Genomic DNA, 12,167 nt, shown 5'->3' on the forward strand with positions numbered 1-12,167 from the left:
TGATAAAGGAGGCAGGAATGTACAGTGGAGAAAGGACAGCCTCTTCAATAAGTGGTGCTGGGAAAACTGGACAGGTACATGTAGAAGTATGAGATTAGATCACTCCCTAACACCATACAGAAAAATAAGCTCAAAATGGATTAAAGACCTAAATATAAGGCCAGACACTATCAAACTCTTAGAGGAAAACATAGGCAGGACACTCTATGACATAAATCACAGCAAGATCCTTTATGACCCACCTCCTAGAGAAATGGAAATAAAAACAAAAATAAACAAATGGGACCTAATGAAACTTCAAAGCTTTTGCACAGCAAAGGAAACCATAAACAAGACCAAAGACAACCCTCAGAATGAGAGAAAATATTTGCAAATGAAGCAACTGTCTAAAGATTAATCTCCAAAATTTACAAGCAGCTCTTGCAGCTCAATAACAAAAAAACAAACAACCCAATCCAAAAATGGGCAGAAGACCTAAATAGACATTTCTCCAAAGATATACAGATTGCCAACAAACACATGAAAGAACACTCAACATCATTAATCATTAGAGAAATGCAAATCAAAACTACAATGAGATATCATCTCACACCGGTCAGAATGGCCATCATCAAAAAATCTAGAAACAATAAATGCTGGAGGGGGTGTGGAGAAAAGGGAACACTCTTGCACTGCTGGTGCGAATGTGAATTGGTACAGCCACTATGGAGAATATTATGGAGGTTCCTTAAAAAACTACAAATAGAACTACCATATGACCCAGCAATCCCACTACTGGGCATATACCCTGAGAAAACCATAGTTCAAAGAGTCAGGTACCAAAATATTCATTGCAGCTCTATTTACAATAGCCAGGAGATGGAAACAACCTAAGTGTCCATCATCAGATGAATGGAGAAAGAAGATGTGGCACAGATATACAATGGAATATTATTCAGCCATAAAAAGAAACGAAATTGAGCTATTTGTAATGAGGTGGATAGACCTAGAGTCTGTCATACAGAGTGAAGTAAGTCAGAAAGAGAAAGACAAATACCGTATGCTAACACATATATATGGAATTTAAGAAAAAAAAATGTCATGAAGAACCTAGGTGTAAGACAGGAATAAAAACACAGACCTACTAGAGAATGGACTTGAGGATATGGGGAGGGGGAAGGGTAAGCTGTGAGAAAGCAAGAGAGATGCATGGACATATATACACTACCAAACGTAAGGTAGATAGCTAGTGGGAAGCAGCCGCATAGCACAGGGAGATCAGCTAGGTGCTTTGTGACCCCCTGGAGGGGTGGGATAGAGAGGGTGGGAGGGAGGGAGATGCAAGAGGGAAGAGATATGGGAACATATGTATATATATAACTGATTCATTTTGTTGTAAAGCAGAAACTAACACACCATTGAAATGCAATTATACTCCAATAAAGATGTTAAAAAAAAAAGATCTTTTCTGACCCACCTCCTAGGGTAATGAAAATAAAAAAATAAGTAAATGAGACATAATTAAACTTAAAAGCTTTTACATAGCAAAGGAAACCATAAGCAAGACAAAAAGTCAACCCTCAGAATGGGAGAAAATATTTGCAAATGAAGCTACCAACCAGGGATTAACCTCCAAAATATACAAACAGCTCATGCAGCTCAATATCAAAAAAACCCCAAACAACCCAATGAAAAAATGGGCAGAAGACCTAAATAGTTCTCCAAAGAAGACAGATGGCTAACAAACACATGAAAAGATGATCAACATCACTAATTTTTAGAGAAATGCAAATCAAAACTATAATGAGGTATCGCCTCACACCAGTCAAAATGGGCATCATCAAGAAGTCTACAAACAATAAATGCTGGAGAGGGTGTGGAGAAAAGGGAATCCTCCTATACTGTTGCTGGGAATGTAAGTTGGTACGGTCACTATAGAGAACAGTTTGGAGGTTCCTTAAAAAACTAAATATAGAATTACTATATGATCCAGCAATCCACTCCTGGGCATATATCCAAAGAAAAGCATGATTCGAAAAGATACATACAACCAGTATTCATTGCAATGCTATTTACATGCCAAGACATGAAAGCAACCTAAATTTCCATGGACAGATGAACAGATAAAGAAGATGTGGTATATATATATATCTATATATACAATGACTATTACTCAGCCATAAAAAAAGAATGAAATAATGCCATTTGCATGGATGGACCTAGACATTATCATGCTAAATGAAGTCAGACAAAGACAATATCATACGATGTCACTTATGTGTGAAATGTTAAAAAAAAAAAAAGAGAGACAAATGAACTTATTTGCAAATCAGAAACAGAATCACAGACTTTGAAAGCAGACTTATGGTTGCCAGGTGGGGGAAACGTCGGGGGGGAGGGATAAATTAGAAGTTTTGGATTAACATATACACACCACTATATATAAAATAATCACCAGGGACCTACTGTATAGCACAGGGAACTCTGCTCAATATTCTTTAATAACTTAAATGGGAAAAGAATTTGAAGAAGAATAGATAGATGTATATGTATAACGGAATCACTTTGCTGTACACCTTTAAACTAACACAACGTTGTTAATCAACTATACTCCAAAATAAAATAATAATTAGGAAAAAAAATGTTTTGTTGTTTAAGCTATCCAGTCTATGGTATTTTTGTTACAGCAGCATGAATGGACTAAGACACCATGTCAGCGCCTTTCTGAACTCTGTGCATTTATATATGCAATTCTATTTTCTCAGTCTGTTTTTCTACCCCACCTCCCTTCCCCACCTTGGTTTTTGTTTTGTTTTGTTTTGTTTTTGTTTTGCCTCGAATCTCCTACTCCTTCTTCAAGACCCAGTTTAAATGTTACTTCAAAGGAGAAGTCTTTAGGGGCTTTTTAAAGGTGAAGTTAATTGTTAACAATCTGTTATATGACTACTTTCCCAAATGGATAGTAAGCTACAGGACATCAGGGATACTGTCTTATTAATCTTTGTATTCTTAGCACCTGGCTCAGAGTAGGAGCTTAATGAATATTGAATGAGTGGAATATCTTAACAGCTTGTTAGAAACAGAGTTCGTCTTCCTAATTAAATACAGCCATTTATAATTTTTTTGTAGTCATAAAATAATACTTAGGAATACTTAGGTTACTCTGACATTTTTAAGGACTGGATAAGTGTTTTTTGGATTAAATAAGTATCCAAATGATCAACAACGTCTTAGAAATGACTTTAAAAATATCTTTCTAAGATATCCCATGCTCTTGGATTGGAAGAATTAATATTGTTAAAATGGCCATACTACCCAAAGTGATCTACAGATTTAATGTGATCCATATCAAATTACCCATGACATTTTTCACAGAACCAGAAAAATCCCAAAATTCATATGGAACCATAAAAGACCCAGAATTGCCAATGCAATCCTCAGGAAAAAGAACAAAGCAGGAGGTATAACCCTGCCAGACTTCAGACAATACTACAAAGCTATAGTCATCAAAACAGCATGGTATTGGCACAAAAACAGAAATATGGAACAGAATAGAGAGCCCAGAAATAAACCCACATACCTACGGTCAATTAATCTTTGATAAAGAAGGCAAGAATATACAATGGGAAAAAAACAGTCTCTTCAGCAAATGATGTTGGCAAAGTAGGAGAGCCAGATGTAAATCAATGAAATTAGAACACTCCCTCATACCATAGCACCACTATTCACAAGAGCCAAGACTAGGAAACAACCTAAATGTCCATTGACAGATGAATGGATAAAGAAGATGTGGTACATATATATAATAGAATACTACTCAGCCATAAAAAGAACAAAATAATGCCATTTGCAGCAACATGGATGCAATTATGGATTATCATACTAAGTAAGTCAAAAAGAGAAAGATAAATACCATATATCACTTATGCGTGGAATCTAAAATATGACACAAATGAATCTGTCTATGAAACAGAAACAGACTCATGAACATAGAGAACAGACTGGTGGTTGCCAAGGCGGAAAGGGTTGGGGGAGAGATGGAGTGGGAGGTTGGGGTTAACAGATGTAAGCTTTTATATGTACAGGGGATAAACAACAAGGTCCTAATGTATAGCATAGAGTACTATACTCAATATCCTATGATAAACCATAATGGAAAAGAATATTTAAAAAAGAATATATATATATGACTGAATCACTTTGCTGTACAGCAGAAATTACCACAACATTGTAAATCAAGCATATGTCAATAAAAAAATATTGATCAGAGTAAATTAAAAAAATCTTTCTCTAATTCTTTGAGCATATCAAAATTCTACACTTTATTTTTCTCTAGACAGAACATTTAGAAAGCAATTTATAAAGCAGAAACAACTTACTTTATTTCGATCTTGTACAACCAATATTTTTCTAGTATTTTCATCAAATACAGCTCCTGTTGCGGGGGGGGAAGATAATTGAGAAATATGAATTTCATTCACCTCAGACTACTCCCACACTATTACCTGTGGTCATCAAAATCCTACCCATCCCTGAGGGCCTGCTTCAAATAACCACCTCATTCATGAAGAGTTGTAAATTTCTCCAGCAAGAAATCAGTTGCTCAGTTATCTAGGTTCTTTTAACAACTTAGGAGTACCAATGATGATTCTAGCATATGCTAACTCGTAGGATAATCATTTGCATCTCTTTCTCTAGATCATCTATTCCTGACAGTATAAATAATCTTTCTATCCTTTTTTAGCGTTTAGTGTCCAATTTTATTTTTTTTAAATTAAGTTTTATTGGAGTATAGTTGCTTTACAATGTTGTGTTAGTTTCTACTGTACAGCAAAATGAATCAGCTATACGTATACATATATCCCCTTTTTTTGGATTTCCTTCCCATTTAGGTCACCACAGAGCACTGAGTAGAGTTCCCTGTGCTATACAGTAGGTTCTCATTAGTTATCTATTTTTATGCTAGTATCAATAGTGTATATGTGTCAGTCCCAGTCTCCCAATTCATCCCACCCCCCTCCCCGCTTCCTCCTTTGGTGTCTATATGTTTGTTCTCTATGTCTGCGTCTCTATTTCTGTTTTGCAAATAAGATCATCTATTAGTGTCCAATTTTAAATGCCTAAAAAGATTTATTGAGTCAATGAATTGACTTTTCCATTCTCATTTTTATTCCTTGAATCACTATGTATAAGCATGGGTTGTGCTCCCTGATGATCCAAATCTCAAATATCTAAATATTCAGTTCAAGACCTCCTCCTTAAAGCACTTAAATTTCTTTACCATGTTATGTACACAATGTTATAACTTACCAATATATTGCTTTGGAATATTCAAGTTCTAGTCCATTGCTTTCATTTACTCATTCATTATATACATTGCCCAGTGTACTAGGCATTTTACTAGATGTTAGGATCTCAAAAATAAGTTTTTGTTTTTTCTCTCTTTGGGTAATCCTAGGTCAAAAATACAAATGACACTAACGATTTGTATTAGGTCCCTTTAAATGCTTTAATTTTAAAATTATTTGTATTTACATAATGTGGGAAGATACTGTTAAAAACATATTTTCCGGGCTTTCCTGGTGGGGCAGTGGTTGGGGGTCCGCCTGACAATGCAGGGGACGTGGGTTCGTGCCCCGGTCCGGGAGGATCCCACATGCCGCGGGGCGGCTGGGCCCGTGAGCCATGGCCACTGGGCCTGCGCGTCCGGAGCCTGCGCTCCGCGGCGGGAGAGGCCACGGCAGTGAGAGGCCCACGTACCGCAAAAAAAACAAAAACAAACAACAAAAAACCCATATTTTCCACTTACTCATCCATTCTTTTAATATTAACCGAGCTCCTATATATAATACATACAGGTTCTATGTATAGCATATTAATTGAGATCCTATTATGTGTCAGGTACTTTTCTAGGTGCTAGGGATACAGTGGTGAACAAAACAAAATTCCCCATCGTTACAGGGTTCGCGTTCTGGTGTGTGTTTGAGGAGGTGACAAATAAATAAAAAATTAATTACATAGAACATGAGATGGTGATAAATACTCTGTAAAGGTAAAATATAGTAGGGAATAGATATGTGCAACACAAGGAAGAACTATGTTCTCTGAAATTAAAACACCACATTTTAGTATTTCAAAGCCAAGAAGGGAAACCACAAAGTGAGATATAATTTAATGTTGGATTCTATTAGAAAATATAAACTGTAATTTAATTGGACTTTACAAGGGATAGAATGCCAGGAAAACCTATTCTCAAATTTTAATAATTTGTGATTGCTCAAATTGAACTTTTTCCTAATTCACTATAAACATGAGCCAAAATCAGCACTGCTAAACACAATGTGAGCGACCCCTGTTGGTCACAACATAAAAGTTAAATAAAGCCAAAGAGATCAGGGATTAAACAGAGGTTATTATTATATTATAATTAGTCAGGTACTGTACTAAGTGCCTTAGGTGCATTATCTCAGCTATTCCTCATAATAATCCTGTGAGTGGTATAATTTTGAGCGCCCAAGTTCACACAGCCGTAAAACTGACGTCCTGTCTGGGTCCCAAGCAGGTACTCTTCTCACTGTGCGACACTGCCCCTTCACCACGCTACAACTGCCTTTTCAGAGGGCTGACATTGCCAACTGAAGATCTACCCAACCATTCATTTGAGAAATATTTATTGAGCACCTACTTTATACCAGACACTGTGTTTAGCCTGAGGATAAAATGGTAAACAAGACAGATAAAATACCTGCCTTCCTGGAGTTTATATTATTGTGGGGTCGATTAAGTATATGACATAATTTCAAACTGTGTAAGTACTATAAAGAAAAAGAGGATAAAGGGACAAAGGATGATGGGACTGGCAGGTGGGAGGACTCTATTTTATACAGTAAGGTCAGGAGCTTTCCTGAGGAGATGTTTCAGCTCTAAAGAGCTCGATAAACAAAGCCCTGGGGAAGAGCACTGCTGGAAGAGGAGCCAGTAGGTTTAAAGGCTCTGAGGCAGATAAAAACTTGCTGCAGGAAGAACAGAAAGAGAGCCATAGCTCACTCCCTTCCAGTGTAGGGGAGGAAAGATTTTTTTCTTCTACCCACTTAGGTTCTGCGTCTGGGACCTGTGAGTTGAACTGACAAAGTACAGATAAATGGGTAAGAAGTATATAAATTTTATTTGATGTTAATAATTTTACGTGGCCTGAGTAGGGGTGGAGAACTTCATAGAAAGAAGTGAAGATCCCCCCAAAGTGTTAGACCCAGGGGTTTATGTTCCATTTTAAGAAAGAGGGATAAATTGTGCAGAAATGACAAGAGGAAAAGGGGTGTGGGCTAAGGAAGGTAAACTGTGAAAAAGTGACTAGGAACTATTTGGGGAACTAACAGAATATAATGGCTGTTTCCACGAGGTTTGCACAGATTCATCTCTGTGCCAACTCCCCGGCTCCGGTGACAAGAATGTTCTCCTCTTCGTGGTAGAAAAGCTCAGAATGATCAACGTGCCAAAGGGGCACTTGGGGTGGTGGGCTGTGACTCCCTTCACCAGCTATGCCTTCTGCAGCTTATAAACAAGTGTCAGCTATTCTCTCTTCACCTAAAAACTCTGTACCTTCCCAGAAGAATTCCTCACACCACCTCCTGATCCCAACAGCCACTTCAAATCCTAGCTGGCCTTCAAGACTCTCATCAAGTTTCCGACCTCTCATTCCCTGAACTCCTGTGGCGTATCTTAACTCTAATATACCATACTGTACTTGATTATAAACAAGTTCTTCATAGGATACTCTTTACGCATATATTACCAATTCTGTAGTACTAACTGGAAACTCTGCTTTGAAAGTCTGTACCAATGAATTGATAATTATCTCTATGTCTTTCCCATGAAGTGTGAGGCTGCCATCAAATTTTCAACTGGTCTTTTGAAGTAGAGCTGAATGGGAAGTTGCTGAATTGCCTCTACTTGCTAGAGGGGAGTGAGACCGTGGACAGAGAAAACATTAGAAATCCTTGAACAACTCCTTTAAGAGACTTCAAAGATGCAAACTACCTTTAAAAACTCTTGTAAATTATATAAAGGCAAATAATACTATTATTAATAAATTACTAATAATACATATTACTGCTTTATTTCACAGTAAGTCATAAGGATTCTTTCCTATTTTTGTTTTTTGGGAAATCTAGTTTTCTTAACCCTGGTTCTCAAAGGATAGTCCTAGGACCAGCATCAACACTAGCAGCTGTAGCAGCAGAGCACTTATTAGAAAAAGCAATTCTCAGGCCCCACCCCAGACCAACTGAATTAGAAACTCTTGGGGCTGGGGCCCAGCAATCTGTTTTAACAAGCCCTCCCGGTGATTCTGATGCACTCTCTACAATGTGAGAACTCCTGTCTTCACCTAAAGCAAGTCTTCTCTCAAGACTCTCTCTGAAGCTAACCAGTGACTTCAAAATTCTGTATTTAAATTATGCTATTTTAAAACAACTGTTTGGCACAATGACTTAATGTAAATGTCTCTAAGAAGTAATGTTCAAATCACTGAAAAACTGGTTTGCTTTGCCTTCAATTCAACTTAAAAGTTATCTTTTATTTTACTAAATCACATAATTAGTACTAATATGTTTTACCATAATGAAATGAATCTATCCCCGATCCCAATTCATTGTTACTATTTCAGTAGTGAAGTTCACATATCCATGAAAAACATGTTCAAACATATCCTTTGAAAAACTAAACTTGCTTGTTCTCTGTGCTGCCCTCTGCTGATTCATAAGGCAAACTTCATCTATTTAAAGTATCAATACCAGCTGCAGTTCCAAGGACAATCATTTAATCAACTTATTCATTCCACATGAACCAACTACTGGCTCATCTGTAAGAAGAAACTGGGTGAACCTTTAAAAAGTTAATTGTGATTAACATTAGTTTGAAACAGACCTGCAACTCCCACTTGATGTGTAGCATATCCTGGTAATCTGCTGGGCCCCTCTCCCAGCCACAGAGTCAGCGTGGATGAGTCCGATTCTGCGTGGTGAAAGCAGAAGCCCAGGGAAGCGGCAGGGGCAATAAATCGACTTTGGAGGATGGGAATGTGCAGCCATACTGCTACTCTACCTTCTGATCTCCATTTCTGTATTGCAGCTAAAACACAGAAGATAAACATCTGTAAATATTTTCCAGTGAGAGGAATGGAATAAAGTAAAACTCATCTCTGGGTGTCACCTCCTCCAGGAAGCCAAGTTTAAGCTCCACTTCCCTTACTAGTTAGCTCTCTTTGGGGGCGGGCGGGCGGCACGGGGGAATTGCAAAATGTACTGTTCACATACACCAGCAGCACGTAAACTACCACGTTTTATTATAATTATATATGATTTTTCCACCAGACTGAATTCCTCGAAAATAAAGTCAATATAGTGATGATCTTTATATATCACCTGACACAATACCTGGCACATAACTGGTGCTCAATAATTGTATTAAAATGAACAAATAAACTGATTTAAATAAAACACCATTTCATTGTTGTTCCTTTTAACAATCTTGGTTTTCATCTTTATAAATGACTATTATGGGCTTTTATTTACTCTTCCTTTAAAAGTCCTGTCTCTCATACATATATGTGTGTGTGTGTGTATATATATATATATACACACACACACACATATATATATTTTTGGTTTATACATTTCAAAGTGAAAAATATAACTTTGTTAAATAATGTATGGTAGTTCTAGAAAATTTTCAAAATAAAGTACAATGAAGAAATCAAAACTTCACATTAGCACACAGATAAATTTAAAATCGACATTTTTTGCATGAATATAATTTTGGAATTGACATACCATATATAATTTACAACATTTTTTTTTACTACATATTATAAATGTTTTGCTATGCCATTAAAATTCTTTAACGAACACACATTTTTAATGACTGTGTAATTCTCCTCATATAGGTCTACCATAAACTACTTAACTGACCTCCTACTTTTGGACATTTAGATTGTTTCTAACTTTCCTTTATTACAAATTATACCATGACAAACGTTAGATTTTCGGTCTTTGACTTTAAATTCTCTTACTTTATTACTTGAGATTGAGCCAGGGAAAAAAGATGCTAACATTTATATGGCCCTTACTAAATTCCAGACATTTTAGATACACTGTTTCATTAAGTTCTCACAACATGAAAGGCAGGTATTATCACCCCTAATTTATAGGTGAAGAAATGAATACTTCCACAGTTTTAGAAAAACTTTTCAGATCACTTTCTCCATCCACCATCGCGATCTTTACAACAATCCTGTAAAGTGTGTGTGGAGAGAGGGGGAAGACTTGATTATTTGTTTAATGGTTAGATTCCTTTCCCTCCTCTTCTATGGCCTCTGCAGTAAGCATCTCCTGGTTAAGGACCATCTTGCTCTACCTTTTTGAAGTCAGTGTGCCTAACACAGTGACAGACAATATGGGAGCCTTAATTTAACGTACCTTTTGATTTGGGGCTGTGGCGCCCCTTCAGATCCTTCTCACATAAATCCTTCTCTGATTAAATCTTTTTAAAAACTGACAGAATTACATAAAGTGAAATGCACAAACCTTAAGTGAACATTTGGTGAGTTTTGACCTATGCATACATCTGTGCCACCCATGCTCCAGTCAAGATTACTGAACATTTCTATCACCCCAGAAAGTCCCCGTGTCCTCCTTCCCAATCATTCCAATCAAACGAAAAAGCTTAAGTTCTACAAGTATAGTCACTTGTTTGCTATTTTTTCTCTTTACACTCTGGCTTGGAGAATCTGTCCACTGCTACTGCTTCAGCTAACAACTACGCAAGGGTGGCTGCCTAGTACTGGCCTCACTGAACACTGAATTTTTCTGCTCTTCAGCTGCTCGCATCTTCTGAAGGCTGCTGCCTCAAACTTCACACCTATATTCAAAACTGATTCCTACACCAGCCACCTTAGTTTTGCTTACAGGCATTTTTCTGGCTCCAATGCTCAAAGCCCAAGAATCCTTTTTAAAATGCTTTCTTTCTTCTCTGTTTCACTAATAAACTTTAATGCTTCTTCCTCCTCTTTCTCTCATTCCTCTGCTCAGATCCAGCCCTCAAAGTGAGCTCACATACCACCTCTTTGACAATAAGCTTTCCTCACATGCTTTCCAAATGTGAACCTAAGGACTACTTTCTAGTAGGTTTACTAGAACTTACTACACATTACCCGATGACACCTGTTACTGTTTTTCTAATCCTAATTAATATTTTGTGCATTTGCAATCATCCAGGTTAACATGAGATTATGCACTGGGGCTCAATTCCTATTCAATGACTGGCTTGTCTAAAGTCACACAGCTAGTGAGCGGCACAGCAAAAACCAGAACAAGTGTTATTTCCCCACTGATGCAGATATATGTGAAGCTTAGCAACATGTTACCTCTTCATCCATCTAACTTTAGTTATCAATAACAGGAACAGTAAAAGAACAGACCTCACGTGAAAAGGTGCAAAACAACTATTGCTAATACATTATAGGCAATCAGTTCTATTTACTTGAAAAGAAAGAATACATTTAGACTTCCTACCAGGCTTTCTTCTCAGATAATTTTAAGATTCTTTTTATAGGCAATACCATTCACTTTTGTTTGACTCAATAACAAAAAAAGCAGCAATAGCTCTTATAGTGCAGCCAAGAACAAATTCTAGAGCCAGGGGAAGTTAATCTGTCTCTTAGTACCATCATCTTTGAAATGGGGATAATAACAGTACCTACCTCACAGGTATGAGGATTAAATGAATCAACACTTTTGAAGTTCTTAAAACAGTGTCTAGCACTTAGTAAGTACAAAAGAATTTATTAAAAAGATACAGAAGAATATGGTACTTCAGAGTTTATAAATTAGTTTCATGTAATTTATCTTTGATTACCATATCTATCCAGTAAAGTAGTTAGAGTGGGCATTATTCACATGAGCAACCTAAGAGGCAAATATTTTCAGTGGTGATTTTCCTAATGCCTCGTTAAGCATGTGGCAAAACCTGGGACTTGAAACCTGGATGTGTGACTCCAAATTCAACCCACTTTCTGCTTTGCCTTCCTCACTGAGGTAGTGCTTTAATCACTGACAAGTAACAAGTGTGTACAATAAATACCTGTGTCTACCCACACAAACGTGCACATATTAGAGGATGAACATTTGATT

At 37.0% G+C, this 12,167-nt stretch overlaps 1 protein-coding gene across 2 annotated transcripts in view; it reads right to left on the reverse strand.

Moving 5' to 3' along the window:
• The window catches only part of NUDT6 (nudix hydrolase 6), a 42,905-nt gene that overhangs the window by 29,511 nt on the left and 1,227 nt on the right, over positions 1 to 12,167 (reverse strand). The window contains exons 2-3 of one of the 2 annotated variants that reach the window (XM_029235715.1): positions 8,905 to 9,108; positions 4,359 to 4,414 (exon numbers count right to left, since the gene is read on the reverse strand). In XM_029235715.1, coding sequence (XP_029091548.1) covers positions 4,359 to 4,414; positions 8,905 to 9,108 — 260 coding nt within the window. The remainder of the gene's footprint in view (positions 1 to 4,358; positions 4,415 to 8,904; positions 9,109 to 12,167) is intronic. The other variant, XM_029235714.1, reaches the window with a different exon arrangement.

Source organism: Monodon monoceros, unplaced genomic scaffold, assembly GCF_005190385.1.
Source record: "Monodon monoceros isolate NGI ecotype Baffin Bay Population unplaced genomic scaffold, NGI_Narwhal_1 Super_Scaffold_20, whole genome shotgun sequence".
NCBI classification, from domain to species: domain Eukaryota; kingdom Metazoa; phylum Chordata; class Mammalia; order Artiodactyla; family Monodontidae; genus Monodon; species Monodon monoceros.